This window comes from Convolutriloba macropyga, chromosome 10 (genome assembly GCF_964194025.1).
Source record: "Convolutriloba macropyga chromosome 10, txConMacr16.3, whole genome shotgun sequence".
NCBI lineage: Eukaryota > Metazoa > Xenacoelomorpha > Acoela > Convolutidae > Convolutriloba > Convolutriloba macropyga.
This window is the reverse complement of record NC_134477.1, coordinates 51564026-51582234: the sequence shown is the minus strand read 5'-3', so window position 1 is coordinate 51582234 and position 18209 is coordinate 51564026. Positions and strand designations below refer to the sequence as shown.

The window sequence follows — 18209 nt, the reverse complement described above, 5'->3', positions numbered from 1 at the left end:
CAGAAATAATTCATTGTTAACCGTAACAATCAAGACTACGCGTAGTATTATAATGTATTCCAATGCACCAAAGAAACAATAATACGTCAATACTCTGACATCTAAGGGTTACGGATCTCAGCGGACCGCTACCCATGACCATGCCTCTCATCCACTTTGGGATGTTATCCTGAACCCACAGCCCGTTATCGCGGCGATGCGCGCCCACCGTCCCAGCAGGGGCAACTTACAAAACCGGCTTACTTGACCTCATTTTCAAAAACAGGCTTCTTGAAAACCACCAGAAAAACAATTCCAAAAATCGAAAATTTTTGAAATGAGGAAATCAAACAACTTTACATAAATATTAGCCCAAAAAAATTCAAATCTAATAAAAACAGATTCAAATCCCAGAAAAAACATTTGGAACAAGTTTTTATGTACAACAAGCACTTTATTCGATAAAATCATTTTCCCCTTGATAATTTTTCGTTACTACATTATTTTCAGACTTTTGGGAACTAATGAGTTCAGGAAAACAGTCTCGTTCCATTTTAAACAGGAAATAAAACCACAATAGAACAACCCCCCCTCCCCCCTCCACACACATACACGCACGGAAAAAATCCAAGTTAACAATAAATTTAGGATCATGGGATTTAAATTAACATAGCCGGCAGATTGCCGCAATAGCTGCGAAAGAATAGACCTGCGTGCCATATAAGAGAGATAGAGATAGATACAGATCTAAATTGAAAAAAAATCGACGCCGCTCAAAAAAAACCAGGCTAAAAACATTCAGCGATAAATTAGTAAAGCTTGTTAAAATTCAGAAGCCTCTTATTAGGGACCTTTACTACATAGCCGGCAGATTGCCGGAATAGCTGCGAAAGAATAGACCTGCGTGCCATATAATAGAGATAGAAACAGATACAGATCTAAATTGAAAAAAAAAATCGACGCCGCTCAAAAAAAACCAGGCTAAAAAACATTCAGCGATAAATTAGTAAAGCTTGTTAAAATTCAGAAGCCTCTTATTAGGGACCTTTACTACACATAGGAGTTCCTTTGACCTTAAACAAATTCAACAACCCCAACTCCAGCTCTTTCAACCCCCCCCCCCCCACCCTCCATAAAGCACAACGTGAATTAAAGAATGCAGTTACTAACTTCCCACATCTTTATACAGCATATAATGAAACCCACGAATTACTCTTCTGAGACAGTGTACAAAAAGATCTAAAAGACAAGAGGCACGCCGTTATAACGAGGAAGAGAGTATTTTTTGTACTCGAAAATGTACATAATCTTTCATAGCAAATCTAACTGCGGCTGCCTCTTATGTCTCGAGGATAGATAAAAAAGTAAGCCGAAATAAAAGTTAGCCGACATAAAAGCAAGCCAAAAGTTACGTAATTGTTATGTAATCTATCAGAAATAATTCATTGTTAACCGTAACAACCAAGACTACGCGTAGTATTATAATGTATTCCAATGCACCAAAGAAACGATAATACGTCAATACTCTGACATCTAAGGGTTACGGATCTCAGCGGACCGCTACCCATGACCATGCCTCTCATCCACTTTGGGATGTTATCCTGAACCCACAGCCCGTTATCGCGGCGATGCGCGCCCACCGTCCCACCAGGGGCAACTTACAAAACCGGCTTACTTGACCTCATTTTCAAAAACCGGCTTCTTGAAAACCACCAGAACAATTCAAAAAATCGAAAATTTTTGAAATGAGGAAATCAAACAACTTTACATAACATTCTGAAACCTTAAAAAAATCTAACTAGATAGACTGATATACACAGGCATTTGCCATTGATGATACTAGTTGGATCAAAACGCTCGAATGTTCTAAACCATCAAATGCCAAATGATGATTTAAAAACATTAAATTTGTTTATCACAGAAACGTAAACTCAATTATCAATTTGAATCATAGTGATCCAAAATGAGCAACATGAGCAGGCTGATCAGTCCTCCTTAAGGTCTGTTTGCTACCAAAAACCGTTTTTAACCGTTTTTCAAAAACAAAAATTTACCAATTTTCAATGATACTTACATTTAAAAAATATGCCACCAATACGCCCTTGCGGCTCATATCTGAACAAGAAATTAAAATCAGGCCAAACTTTCTTCGCTAGGCCAGATTTTTCTCGATAGAGTTTTTGACTGATAGCTTTGATCACAAACACTTATCGCAAATCAAAAAAATGGAAACGTATTATTTGCTCTTTGAATTATGTTGAATACGTTTCTTTAATGGCTGCTACCGACAGTCTTCTGCTTTTAATCAAAGCAACTTTGAGACAATTAAATTTCTTCGTTTTCAACAAAAAAATAAGATATAGTTAAAAAATATTAGCCCAAAAAATTTCAAATCTAATAAAAACAGATTCAAATCCCAGAAAAAACATTTGGAACAACAGTTTTTATGTACAACAAGCACTTTATTCGATAAAATCATTTTCCCCTTGATAATTTTTCGTTACTACATTATTTTCAGACTTTTGGGAACTAATGAGTCCAGGAAAACAGTCTCGTTCCATTTTAAACAGGAAATAAAACCACAATAGAACAACCCCCCCTCCCCCCTCCACACACATACACGCACGGAAAAAATCCAAGTTAACAATAAATTTAAGATCACGGAATCAAATTAACATAGCCGGCAGATTGCCGGAATAGCTGCGAAAGAATAGACATGCGTGCCATATAATAGAGATAGAAACAGATACAGATCTAAATTGAAAAAAAAAATCGACGCCGCTCAAAAAAAACCAGGCTAAAAAACATTCAGCGATAAATTAGTAAAGCTTGTTAAAATTCAGAAGCCTCTTATTAGGGACCTTTACTACACATAGGAGTTCCTTTGACCTTAAACAAATTCAAATTAAACTCAAGTTTTCAAAGTGCAAAAGTCATTTTATTGAGTGAGGTAAGTCACGTATGATCAAAATCTAATCACGCAAGTAACCAAAAAACTTTCGCTAAAGAGAGTGAGAAATGACGTCACGCGCGCAAATGCTGTTAGTGAGAGGAAGAAGTCATTCAGAACATTTGACTTTTTCAGCTTTGCTGTGTGAACAAATGTAAAACGAAAAAAGAGCGTCAGACGACGAAACAAAAAAACATAGCAGGACAAGTCCGGACGTACAATTCAAAGAATTTTCATTGACTAAACAGAAAATATAGACCTAGAATGGACTATGAGTGAATTGCGAAAGCCATTTTACAAAAATCAGATCAAAATATAAGAAAAAAAACAAAAAATCAATGTCAAAATGCCGCATGTGAACAAAAAAACCACTAGCGAGAAATGAAAATTTAATTCAAACAAAAATCTAGGTCTAGAATGAGCTGTGAATGGATTGGGAAAACCATTTAGAAAAAAATCCGATCCAAAAAATCGAAAAAACAGTAAAAATCAATGTGAAATTGCCGCATGTGAACAAAAAGCCACTAGCGAGAAACCGAATTTTTGTTCAAAAACGGTTTTCTCACTCTACTTTAAATTTAGAGCAAAAAAAATTTCACGTCGCAAAACCACTCGCTTTTTCGCTCCACTTCATGTTTCGGCGTGAGCAAAATCACTACTCGAATTTGACTTCAAAAATCATGAAAATGTGTGAACAGATCTAAAAAAAAAGACAGCGCCCCAATACAATTCAAATTCTTTGAATTGTAAAAAACCAAGAGCACCGCAATATAGCTACGCTCAGCTTACAGCTTCGCAGCTATAAAAACAACCAAATAAAAATTTCAAACACGCGTGCTTAAAAAACTTCATGTGATTCAACGTCCAATTTTCACGTTCTGTATTACGTATTCAAGCTTTTGCATTATTCGGAAACACGTTATCCAACAAACACGCAACCGACTTCAAACTTTTGCTCTTTTTCATCTAAGTAATTATGTTGTAATATAAACAATTTAATTTAAATGATGCTGCATCTGACAGTAGTGGGGCTCAATTCAGTGGGGATATTTTACTATCTTATATTGCGTGGGGGTTATTTCCGTGGTATTTTTTTCCAAAACCGATAGAAAGATTTTAGGACACCTCTCCATAATTGAAGTAGGTAAGCGCATAAGCTTTGTGAAAATGAGAAAGTTAAAAAATTGAAAATTTCGAGCCTAATTCTTTGTGAAACAACAGTTGAAAACGACTCTTAGGGGTTCGATTTAATTTTTCGAGCTTCTCAATGGTACCCCTTTGATATCCCCTTCAAAAGATAACGATTCGCCAAAATTGAATGCCGAAAAAAGCCTAGCGCGCATAAAGCTCCTGTCCCCAAATAAGATTTGGAGATAAGCAACAATAACATCCTTCTGATTATTTGTTCAGCCCTAAACTTTCCTTACTTTAAAAGCAACTTGTCCACAGTTTTACGACCTAAAAGATAGCTTTAAATCGAATATCCATTAAATTAAATTTCCAATAGAAACTTCCTTTGCGAAAACTGTAAACTTATAAAAGTCCGACTACGGTCCTTTAGCTTTCAAATACAGCAAGATGACCTCTAGTCACTGCTCTGCTGAGACAAACTGTTTGCCATAACCAAACATTGTTCGCAATCAACTTCAGCGTCAACTTCGTCTGATCCGAGGATCGGAGATAGATAAAAGAACTGCAGCTTTGCAGTAAGCTTTCGAAGACATGAACAACCATTATTTGCAATTTTTAACATTAGAGGGCCAATCTTTGTGACAGCTCCAACCCACGTGCCACGCTCAAGAAGTTATCGCCCAACACCAGACAGTCAGCAGACCAAAGTAAACGAACTCTTCAAGCTCTAAATAAATACACAAATTCATTTAATGTTTAGCAAATCTGCAAAACTTGGTCAGTATTTGCAAGAGATCTCGCCGACGAAACTGAAAACTTGGTTTGAAATTTGTACCTGAATTGCTCAAAAATGGCAAACTTTTTGGGAGCGTTAAATTTTACTCAAATGCTATTCGCGTATTACCTATCCGAACAAGGCGACAAAGCGAACAACTTTGTGCTTTCACCAGTGAGCGCTTTCATCCCCATGTGTATGGTGAACAACGGAGCCAAGGGAACCACTAGAGATGAAATCCACAAAGGGTTGCAATTGACCGAACAGAACAACTTTTGCGACGAAGCCGAAAATATGGTCAAACTATTCGACACCTCCGATTTTGATGAATTCCAATTGAGCGTGGCGAATGGTTTGTTTATCAACAAAAATTTTGAGCCTAAAGCGAATTTTCGGAAATCGTTGCAAGACAGTTACAACGCGGATGCAACAAAGGTGAACTTTGCATCAAACGAAGGTGAAAAAATTGTGAACAAGTGGGTGGAGGAACAAACAAACGGGAAAATAAAAGAGATTCTGAAAGGTACATCACGTAATACAGCTTTGGTGGCAATCAATGCTATTTACCTCAAAGGGTTTTGGCTCCATCCATTCGGAATCAATTTGACCAAAACTGAGAAATTTTACACCAAATCGGGGGATATGGACGCAAGGTTCATGTTATGTACAAAAGCCTTCAGGTATTTAAAATCTAAAGCCGACGATGGCAAGAACTTTGAGGTTGTTTTCATGCAATACAGAGACGGTTCGAAGTCGGTTGATTGGCAAATGGCTTTGATCCTCCCTGAGAACCGTGGCAACCCGGTTGATCTGAAGCAATTGATCTCGGTGAAGTTATTCGAACTTTACGATCAGAGTTACTCCAGATTCATTCAACTTAAAGTTCCCAAAAGCAAAATCGAGACCAAGGTGAATGCTATACCTCTTCTGAAGAAGTTGGGAATCAAAGAGGCGTTTGGACGTGGGGCCAATTTCTCGGACATAACTGAGGGTTCTGTCTATATAAATCAAGTCAAACAGAAAGCAGTGATTGAAATTGACGAAGAGGCAACAGAAGCGACGGCTGTAACTTACGTCGAAATAGCTTGGAGGTCATCCGTGGGTCCGAAGATGCGACAAGAAGTTCCAATCGTAAAGTTCGAAAGTCCCTTTCTCTTTGCTATAATTAACCCAAAAGCCAAAATAATAGCATTCGCAGGCATTGTTTCGGAGCCCAAGTTTTAACACTGGACGCCAACCATTGTTAGATAAAATCATGATCATTAACAATTTAAACAATCAAACATTCAAACTTGAATTAAAATAGACAAGACGGCTGGTAGTAAGCTTTCGCACAATGTTCAGACCCTTCCAATTCACATCATTCAGAAACCCCTGAAAACGGTTTACTCAATGTTAATGTTCGAGTATTAAAATTGATAGGGTTTTCAAACTGACATAAGTGTCAGTAGTGGAACATCTAAGAAATCAACTTTAAGAAAATTGTCTTGAACGAATGCTCATTATATAGTTCATTGAAAAATATTTTCAAGTTTTGTCAGAGCAAAAGATACGCCGTGAGCTAACACTCCTACCTTACAAAAAAACAAGACAATTTTTTCTCAATTAAGCGTCCGAGGTTGTCTAAATTTTATTTTAAGCATTTCAGTTTAAGCAGATAACTGCGGTCGAAAACCTGCTGATGATTTCTGACCTAGAAGTGTAACTGATGTAGAAGAGTTTTGAATTTATTAATTTGGGACAAAAATTTTCTGCCTTGAAAACTCGAACTGAAAACTTAATTCAAATAGCAAAAGAACAAGCAAATGCACAATTGCGTTGCTGGGAAGCCAAAAAAGAAGAGAGGATTGCTCACTAAGAGGATCCGTTTTGATGAATGAAATAACTTCAGAGATAGTTATTTCCAAAAAGATGTCATCTGTTTCCAATTGAACTTCATAAAGCGGATGGCTAGAAATGACCTCCAGATTTATTTTTTTATCCAAGCTTGGAAAAAACCAAAAGAATTTTAGTATTTGGCCATTTCGATTCTCCAGACCTGTGCTGTTGTTCGAAACAGTTCCTGAATTCCAGCTCTAGATCTCAAACAACTAATTCAATTGGCTCAAAAAAGAATTCATGGGCTAGAAAACAAATTGAATGCACGGGCTTATAAACGGCAAAAAATGACAAATGATATAGAATAACTCACCCAGAAAAAAAGCAAAAACTCGGTATAAATTTAAGCGTTCAGCTTTGAGAAGTACGAAAGAAACTTTATCGTTGAAATTTTATGTTGAATTTCAAATGAGTATCGTAATGGAACCAAAAAGAAAACAGATTGATTGCTTTGATTTCAACTTTACTGTTCGAATATGATGACGTGATTTTCTATGCTCCGAGTGTATTTGGATTGATTTTTAATGAGAAAGTTCGACACCGACCGTTGCGTTGAAAAAAATGACCATGTAATAACCTGCGTCAAAAGTTGGGACTTTTGCTACTGTAATTCTGCTACTATTCCACCAATCTATGGCACGTCATTCGAGATTAATTAATAGCAAAGCAGGGATCTACTATGTCCCCCCGTTTTTTGGGCACATAATTTTTACAACCGCAGGCACTTATGCTATCTGAATACATTGCAACATAATCTATACAAGATCACACAATTTTGCCAAGTGCCATGGCAAACAAAGCACCGGTTTCCTTTTAGAGGTTCAGCGTTCTCTCCATCAAAATAACTCTTTTTTAGTTCAGTGATCTTTAAAATGCAAATCGAATGGCGAATTAACGACTTGGACAACTTTCCCCAAGAAATTAAAATTTTACCTCAAAAAGAATTCAAAATTTTCAAAAATTATACCCCAAAAAGAATCCCAAAGAATTCAAAATCTTAGTACTCTGTGTCCCACAGAACTTGTAAAAAATGCCAAATTTCTACCTTTTTATCTCAGACCAGTACGGTGACCCCCCCCCCCCCCCAATTTTTCGCTCTCAAAAACTCATCAGAATAGCTTTTCTTGGAATGAAAAATGTGGTCCCCTACCATTTTGTATTGATATACCTGTAAAATAACCGAATTCCAAGCGATTGAGTAGGAAGTTGCAAAAAAGCAAGAAAAGTTGAGGGACTCGGACAACTGTCAATCTGCCGCAACCCGATGACAACCACTCAAAATGGAAGCCCCCAAACTCTGAAAAAGAGCAAATTTGGTTTTAAAAGTGTTGACAAAAACAACATCATTCTGCCAATTATTTTCGCTCCATTTTTCATCAGGGCCCTTAAGAACCCATATAATAATCCTCTCGAGTTGTACAAAAGACACGACTATAATAGTTACTTTGAACGTTATTCGAGAACAATTAAAAGCAAAAACAGGGATCTATTATGCCCCCCCCCGCTTTTTGGGCATAAAAATTTTACAACCGCAGGCACTTATGCTATCTCATTACATTGCAACCTGATCTCTACAAGATCACATAATTTTGGAAAGTGTCATGGCAAACAAAGCACCGGTTTCCTTTGAGAGGGTCAGCGTACTCTCCATCAAAATAATTTTATTTCATTGATCTTGAAAAATCAAATCGCATGGCTTACGCAAATTAATGACTTGGACAACTTTGCCAAGCAATTAAAACTTTAGCCCAAAAGAATTCGTATACCTCAAAAGAAGTTTTTATATTTGAGGCAACCTTTAGGGTTATAAATCCTACAGTAGAGCTTTTTCTGTTGCTAGCGAAAAAGGAATGTCATTTCTTAGCGTTGTTTTTGATCATCAAAACTGATCATTTTTTTTTATTTCCCTTATGTTGTCAACGCAAAAATCAAATTTGATTTACTCCTTTACAAGATCCTTTGAGAGGTTTTTGTTTTTCTTTTGAATTGTTTTCTAACTTTTCAATTTACTTCAATCTAAAAATTTGTCTTTCAACTTGCCCTAAAAGCATTCACATATTTTAATTGAGGCAGTGATTTTGTAACGATCTCTGAGATGCCAACAATTGTCCTGGTAATCATCGCTTTAAAAAGTTAGATTAAAAAAAACGCTTTTGGTAGACCTTTCTGCAAAGATTTCGATAAAAAAAGAAATCGCAGAACACAGAAAACACATCAGCAAAGCGCTGCGTTGGAATTTCTATCACAAACAAACGCGAGTGCCCCAATGTAAAACGTACATAAACTATTGGCAATACGAAAAGCATGACATTGCAATCTTCAAGGAATAAAAATCTTAAACTGGTTTTCTAGACAAAAAACTGACTCTAAGTTTGGAACAATTCCTCTGCTCTGGTTCAACAACACGTAGGGGATCAATTTAATTGTAAGGGGTTGTAGTCAGTCTGGATACAATCAAAAAGGGCTCCAAATGATGTTAATAGAGCATCTTTTGTAACCCTCGGAGATTTATTGATTTGGGCGCACTTTCCATTCAACTTACAGTAGTTAACTACCCAGCATTAAGTTTGTGACCTATTTCTTGGGGGATAGAGTATTATACTACGCAAAAATCAAGAAAAAGCGTAAAAGAATCACTCGAAAAGTTAAATCGGTCAAGCAAGCAAAAATAATCCAGGATAAAAGCGGTATGGCAAAAACTTTGCATAAACGACAGCAAAAAAAGAATCACAAAAAATACTTCAACAATCGATTCTGTTTTTCAAAACTGAATTCTCTAACAAAACTGAGATATTCATTAAATCCTGACATCGATATGAGAAAACACGTAATTAACAACAAGGATTTCTCGAACTAAAATGACCAAATTCTTCCTATCATGTCTAATAATGATTGCCGTCCACTGGTAATTAGAAACCTACTATGGTCTTTCGACAATTTTCATATGATAAAATGCTTTGTATCTCATACAAACTTATCCAAACCAAAGTAACAAAAAAAAGCAACACTAGATAAGGATTTTATATTTAGAAAATTAACCATACAAAATCTTTATCATCTTTCTCACCGTTTTAGCTGCTTAAAAAGACCAACCCAAATTGCAGTTCTCCGTAAAGAAAATCGAACATGGAAACTGCACAATGCTACATGCTAATTGGTTTCGGAAAAAAACACGGAACAAACCCCACTTATTTTTAGATAGGAAATAAACCCCCACGGAAAAAAAACCATACTTAATTTTAGATGCGAAATAAACCCCTACTTGACTTTTAACTAGCTGTCTATTTAGCGCGTTTGGCCATGTCTTGCGCGCCATGGCCATCCCTTAGCGGCCCGCGGGACTTGATAAGAAATTATCGCAACCAAACAAAATTTAAAATGGGCTTTATTTCCATGAGCGTTTATTTCCTAGACCCATCCTAATGACTACTAATCAAGAAAAATTGGCTGCTTTTGAACAAATTATACAAACTGGCTGCTTTTGACAGATTAAAGAATGACTAAGATTTCTGAATGCCAAAGTCCTGCACGGCAAAACAAACGCCTGAATGGTAAATTTTAATCGACTATTTATAGACATTTTGCAGATATAGATTTCCGAATAGACTCAGTTGGGCGCTAGGGAACAAAGCAGACGAGTTTAAATGTAGACTTTTCGCAACTAGCAAATCAGCAGTAAGAAAATTTTCTTTCTCTTTTCTGATTGGTTTATAGCACTGGTTTATCCTTTATTCTACAATACCATTATGTAATATTTACTACATTAAAACACGTCTGCCTGAAAACTCGTCACCAGTTTGTATATTAACTTCCGAATAGAATTTGTATATATAAATTATCAAATATATAGCACCATCATTATTTTTCTAACTGATAACTTTTAGATCTTTTCCTTTTCAAGTGAGGAGTGGGGTGCATAAGGTACATGGGATAAAGATAAAGTCCCAATTCTGTATCTTTGATGATGTCCAATGGTTTCATAGCACCGTGGGTCTAAAACAAACCGTAATCTAATCAGAAGCTATCGCGATATTCTCTTGTTCCATACCACTCCGATCGATAACAAAGAACAAAATCATCTCTCATAAAACGTCGAACATCTTGGCTCAACTCAAAATCTGGCTTCTCGTAAACTGGACCGTTTTTGTCTTTTGGACAACCTTTGAATGTAACAAGTTTAACCACATGAGAGTCAAGGTACTTTTTATTATCAGCAATCCATGGTGCCAAATGTGGGCACTCGGGTGGATATATATTCGGGGAATACCATCGCTCGATCTCCAAAAACTCAAGAAACGGTAAATTGTCTAAGATAAACCGCATAGCAGTATCAACTTCATCGTAATCAAGCGTTTCCATATGCGGAATTACGTTTAAGGCCAGCAAACCAAAAGGGAGATTCCATTTTGAATAGGATTTCAAGACTACTGAGCCCATGAAACACTTCACATGATCACAATTAATAAAAAAGTTTTCATAAAGCCAGCCGTAAGTTTTGGCAACAGCACATTTCATCGGCAATGAACAAAATTCTATATTTCGTTCATAGCCCTGAACATACATCATAACAAATTTAACTTCAGGGCACGAAGTCTGAAGAAATTTATCAACTTTCTTTGAAGTATGGCGCAGCTGCTTTGCAACGTACAACTCTTGAAGTGAATGCATGACCGGTAAAAAGGAGTTTATCACTAACATTCCGACAGTCAAAAATTTAAGATTTTGTAAATTGCGTAAAAAGTCAACCTCAAAATCGCAGCTGAAAAGCTCTAAACAAGTTAGCGAATACATATGATCTAGTTGCGGGCCGACCATATTTCCTGGGAACACCTGTAGTGATAATTCAACTAAATAACTGCAATCGAAAAGATCAAAAACTTTGGAATCATACGAGTAATTGCGTTTCAAATAGATCATTTCTGCGTGATGAATTGGCCATGATCTCACACGTCTGATGAAATCTCCCCAACTTTCTCGTAAATGTGGGTAACGATTTCTGTCAGCTATGAGGAATCGAACACGTTTTAAATGTCTCTTACTAATAAGGCATTCAAAGTTGTCAAAGAAAGGCTGAGCTAAAATTGAACCATTTCCGTTTTTGCCCATACTCTTCTTTTGGGAAACCCACATGCTATAGTGTTAGGCTATAAAGCAGGCTATATTGTGAATGCGCAGACAGACTTTCTCTTGTGTCAGTTAGTATGGCAAAACTGTCAAATAACTTAAGCGTCAAAATAGGGGTTTTTCCGATTAGACATTTGTACCCCACCCCACCCTCAAGTATATTTACAATAATGGGAGTGGGAGGGTGGGGGTTGGGACTATACGTTTGATCTTCACTAAGCTTGGGGGGGGGGGGTGGGGCTGGAGTTATATGTTATATCTATCAAATATTGCAAATGAAATTGGGCACTAAAATCAAGTACGTTTCCAAATCAAGCACATTAGACTACTTCGTTTGGATACTCATATTGATAGTTTCACTCGTTAACCATCGCTCGTTTCAATTTCTTTATAACTTGATAAATCGGAAAGGAGTAGTCTAACACACTAAAACAGCACGAGCGCACGGTGGTTGCAAATACTAATATGCACAAGGAAACCTTGCATGTCAAAAACGGAAAAGATTCCTGAAATTCCTCCAAGCACTCCAGCTGCGTTTACATTAAAAGTCAGGAAAAGTTGTGAAATTTCCCAATTTGTCCGTTCCTTCATCATTGTTAGGAATCTATTTGAAGGAGAACCTCTTCTATTCAGACTCAACCAGAGTAAAATATTCGCGTTGTTAACCGCCTCGTACATACGTTTACACGTTATTCTCAGTCTCAAAATCTGTCTGACGTGAAAACCGTAGGGACTTATCTCTTGGACAGGAGTGTAAGTTACTAAACGCTGGCAGATTTTATCCATAACAAGCTCTGGCAAATCCCAGATCCGTATAACATTATCAGATACAATCGGATTCATTGTTTATCGAGATGATGACGATGACTTGGAACCCTCTGATGTTAGCAACTGACGTGAACAGGATAAACAGAAAGTTGGCGAGAAACCAGTTCTCTAATCATCAGCAAATCGCCGGCAATGTTGTTGCAAGTTCATAAGTAAAGTCGCCGAGTTGAATTGAGCGATCAGACAAAAGGCGAGCCTTTGTATAGATTATTGTTGTTTAGAGACCCACCTAGTCACAGGAAAGAGTAACGTTCAAATTATCAACGCCAAATTGACAGGAATTCAGCTTTGGATCCAACAGACAATGACTGACAACCACTGGTACAGTATAGTCAGAGAAACGTACAAATCAATCTATAAAAACATCTAGTAATTGTTCTCTGGGGAACATTCGGATTTCTTCATTTAGTAAAAAGCTGTAAGTCGCATCTGAGAATTCATGGCAAATCGACAAAATGACAATTAAATTTACCGATCGATAACTTTTTCGGCGATATACAAAAGTTTTGATTATAGAAAAAAACTTGAAAGCTTGAATCGATTGTTGAAGAGATTTTCAAACTTTTTATTTCTCAAGAAGATGATCTCAAGTTTAAAGGGATCTATTCTGTTTAGCTTCCAGCGTTTTTATGACTGCAATTACAAATTATATGTTGTTATATAGCAAGATACTACGTAAAAAATCTCACGCTAGCTGGTACTGATATTAATAAGTTATCAATTTGTGACAATATCCGGACAAAAACTACTCTTGTAGCAAGGTTTTGAATATAAACTAAACAAGGCGGCTCGTTAATGTGCGTTCGCACATGATGTTCCGACCCGAGCTCATCTACATTTTTGACTTAATTGTCAACCAAATGAAGAGATAACAAAAATAGATGTTTGAATTTAAAAATGCTACATTTTAAGTTAATTAGACACACAAAATTCTGCCTCGATGCAATAGCAATCATAGGTTTCATTCATGTGACATCAATAACTCATCACAATTAGTCGTATGGCAAAAAAAATACATCAAAACCACGAAATTTTTGAGAAAACCCATAGTATCAAAGTCATAAAATTCTACAGCTTTCAAAGGAAGGCATTTAATACGCTAAACTATGCCTAGATGATGTGACGACAAGGATGTTTGTCATTCAAAATTTGTCAATAAGACATTACAACAAGTCATTGACTATGAAAACAACAACAAAAACAGGCAAAACCCAAAGTTCGGTAGAAAATTGAGAGAAGAAAGTGTCGAAGCTATTTAAACCATAAGCTTTTTTCTTTGAAAACTTTCTCAAAGATCCATTGAACGTCTTCACTAAGCCAATGGGAGCTATCAATATTAGGATAATGTAATACGATTTCAAAAGGAACCAAAATTACTAAAAAAAATCCAAAAATTTTAAAAATTATGAAAACTCGTGCACCGAAGTAAAAAAAACCAATAGTTGGAAGACAAAACCACTAACTACATAAATTGTTGCTGATGAAGAAAAAAAGCGGTTCTGTCATTACCGAGACTGACTTACAATCCACGAAAATAAGCTTAAGATTGATTTATGTTTAAAAAAAAATAAAAAAATATTTTTAAAGTCTTAACAGCCATGAAACTCAAAAGCTTTCATAGGAACTCAATGAATACGCTCAGCTATGCCACGATGTGAATACAAGGATGTTCATGATGCCTAGGTAATCAATAAGACATCACAATATGTCTTATGACTATGAAAAAAAACAACAAATACAGGCAAAAATCAAAATTTCTTTAGAAAACTGGGAGAAGAAAGTGTTGAAGCCATTTAAACCATATTTTTTTCTCAGAAAGTTTTATCTATGATCCTTTGGACGTCTTCACTAAAGGAAGATGTAGCCATCAATATTAGGATGACGTGATAAGATTTCAAAAAGAACCAATAAAACGAAATGTCCAAAAATTTTTTTAAAAAAATTTGAAATCTTGTGGCATTGAAGACGTAAAACCAATAGTTATTTGATAAAGCCGCCAATGAGATTAACTTATGTTGCAGTGGTATGAAGGAGTTCAATCCTGTTTTTACTGAGACGCACTTACAGTTCACAAAAATAAGTTTATGATTTACTAATTTTAAAAAACTATCGAAAATTTATTTTCAAAGTCTTAACAGCCATTAGCTGTCCACTCACAGCACTAGATAGGTTCACTTAATGCTCATTAGCAAATCTATTGCACCTTTAGTCAACAAGATTATGCCATAGGATTATAAAACTTTAGTAAAACCTCAAAAAATAAATCAAAATTTCATTTGAAATTACGAAATTTGAGATACGAGTCCAAAAAAAAACATGAGCGATCCCTTCGAAACAAATTTTGTTCATTGGGCTTCATTTGATCGTAAAAGAGGTTTGTCATTAACGGAACTTCGATATTAAAAGTGTCTAGTAGTCTCTAGGTGACTTGAAAAAACAAAAAAAAATTGCAAAATTTTCTAAAAAAAGAGCTCCCAAACCTAATTCGAATTTTTTTTATATATTAAACTTCCCTCTAAGACTAGAACTAGTCTTTATTATCTCCTTTCGTCTATTAAAAACCTACAATTGATTTACTTTTTAGCGTGAAATCTTGTTTTGAATTAAATTTTTCGTAGAAAAAACGTTAATTCGAACGAAAATTACGGTAAAAGTGAACACAAGTGAACCAAATATAAAGTGTTCACATGAAACTTTAAACCTCGATAACTCCTCGAAAAAAACGAAATTAAAAAAAATCTTTTTAATTTCGAATTCTACGCTGGACGAGCTTTTTAATGATACCACGCACATTTCTCTACGACGAATATATCGGTCGGCCAAAATTCACGGAACAAAAAAAACCCATTTGAGTATATAGTTCCTCCCCCCCCCCCCCCCCAAGTGGGTTCGGAACAAAAAATACGAGTACATATCTTAAAATTCCAGGAATAAATCTCACTGTTTTCTGGCGACAGGTTTTGTTTCGAATCCTGTTAAAAACACTTTGTTGCGAGCACTTGTTTATTTCTTTAAATCACCTTTGTCCGATTGATATATTTGAAAAAATGAGTGACATCAGCAAAGCGGTCAATTTTGATGTTTCAGTTGAAAGATTTTTCATTTTATTTCTTTAAAGGTTTAAAAATTCATTACTTGAAGATAGTATCTTTAATCGCTGTTGCGAACTTTGGAATCTAATCCAAAAGTCAGATTTTGAAGACAAAAGAAAACTTTTATTAATGAAACATCCCATCGCAGCAAAGAAAATTAAACATTTTTTTCTTAATTGCTTTCAAAAAGGATCCTACAGTCGCTATGTACTCCAATGTGTTTTGCATTGATTTGAGGTTTAATATTAACTGATTTAAAATTAACAATTTGCATTAATAATTATCGATACATGTAATCTTAAACCGTTTTTTTTAGTCGTATTAATATGATTGCTAATAACATTAACATAATCTGAAATCAGCGTATTTTTACTTTCGATTTGTTCAAACTTTGATCACATACCCAATTCCACCCATTTTTATTTCTAATTGACCCTTAAACTTTTGATTTGCTCAGCATTTCAACATGATTATGAATAGTGCTCTCTTATCACGAAAATTCAGCAACTTTTTTTATAATTTGTGATACCCTTATTACCTTGGCTGGTTTGGAACCGGCTTTTGGTTAAAAGGTCTGAAAACATCTGTACTGGAAAATTGAGAGCTTTTGTCCGGTAATGTACATTAAAAATTTAAGGAAATCGAACAAAATTTAACTGAATTTGACAAATATGTTTGTTTCCAATAAGGACAAAATTTCTGTCCGACCTTCAGCTCTATTTATCCAGAATAAAATTAAGTTTAAAACGTTTTATCTTTTAGACCAATTTTCAAATATTCTAAATAGGTGACAATGTTCAAATCTGAGAACCGCAAAACCAAGCAGAAAATAATACGCAGAAAATATCACTTTTGTTTTATACTTTCACTTGTTTTTTTTTTCAAAATGCAAGTCGTTCTAAACAAAAACGGTCATCTTTTTTATTGCGCTTGTGCATAATTAAATTACATGTATAGGTTGGGATACGCTACTTTGATAGACAATGTTTATCTAAGTTGTATTTTTTGATGGGTTGAAGAAAGATGTGCAAACGCACATTCCCGATTAGTCTTGTTAAAGTGAGCCCACAGTGTAACTAATGATACAATTTCATTACAATTATCAAATCAATAAAATAGCATTAAAATGATTGACATCATAAACAGACGAATTGTCACGTTTCAGTTGGAGGATATTTCATTTTTCTTTGTTCGTTTTGCTCTAGTAATCGGGGTTTTAATTTTTGTGAAAATTTGAATACAAATTTTCTCAATTTCGCCCGTTTTTAGTTCCACTCTACCTCATTTCATTAGGTTGTTCAAATTAGGTTTCAAATTTTAGCAATGAATGATTAAGTTTACCGATAACTGATTTCATAAATTAAGATTAATTTAACATAAATTTAACAGAAATTTTATAAAAATTATTATTGACAAAATTTTATCGATGAACGATTGATGAGCTTGATTTTACCCTCATTCTTTACGGCACTAATGCACGACAATTAAACAATGTAACTTCTACCAAGCATTTTGGGCACACTTATGCAATCCAGAATAACTGTTCATCAATTATCAAAACACAGCTCGATCTCTCAACCAAGCTTGAAATACTTTACAAACTGTACTTTATATTTTGTGTGGAAAAAAACAAGATTTTCATCAAGTTAAAACCGATTTTCTTTCGTTGTTATAAAAAGCAAAACTGCTGCTTATGAAGAAGTGGAGCGCCGTAGAACACGACCTAATATTGATAACTTGTTCGTTTTTGACCTTTGGAGACTTCTTAGTTTCGAACGCTTAACTAGTTTTGAGAATTGAAAGAAGCTCCAAAAAAACTAGGTGTGAAGAGTTTACTTAGCTCATCTCAAAGCAGAAGTTCCCAAAAACTAACAACAGTCAAAAAAAGTAAGCAAATGGAAAAAAAGCAGGAAAATTGTTATCAATATTTTGTATTTTAGATGGAGATCTGCATAGTAACTATTTTAGATCACGGGAAAATTTGCATGAGAGATCACTGATCAAATACAAATAAACAGCGTCACACATTTATCGCATGAACATATTAACAAAACATATGACAAAAATGAATTTTGCCGATCGGGCATTTCTTGACAGCAAATCAATTTCTGTGGTCATACATTACAATACCTTTGTATTATAACGCAAAAGTAACACAGTTCAGCAGAACATGAAAAAATATGAATAAGAAGCTTTCCCATATTTAGCTCTTCACAGACCAAAACATTAAAACAAATATTTCCTATACATTCATCTTATGATCACATATACAGAGAAAACATGACCAAAATCAGATATTTAGCCGATAAGACATTTCTTGACAGGATAGCAAACCCACTTCTTTGACAGTCTCAATATACTTTTGTTGCGATGAAAAAAGTTTGCATACTTCACCAGCAGAACAACGTATGAATACGGAGCTTTCAAAAATTTTATTCAGGAACTCCTAAAG

General features: G+C 35.3%; 1 protein-coding gene across 1 annotated transcript; it reads left to right on the top strand.

Moving 5' to 3' along the window:
* The first annotated feature begins 4725 nt into the window (after positions 1-4725).
* On the top strand, positions 4726-9928 carry LOC142348668 (uncharacterized). Its single transcript, XM_075400102.1, has 2 exons — positions 4726-5971; positions 9789-9928. The coding sequence occupies exons 1-2, from the start codon at positions 4911-4913 to the stop codon at positions 9865-9867; spliced, it is 1140 nt and encodes a 379-aa protein (XP_075256217.1). The 5' UTR covers positions 4726-4910; the 3' UTR covers positions 9868-9928.
* The last annotated feature ends 8281 nt before the right edge of the window (positions 9929-18209 follow it).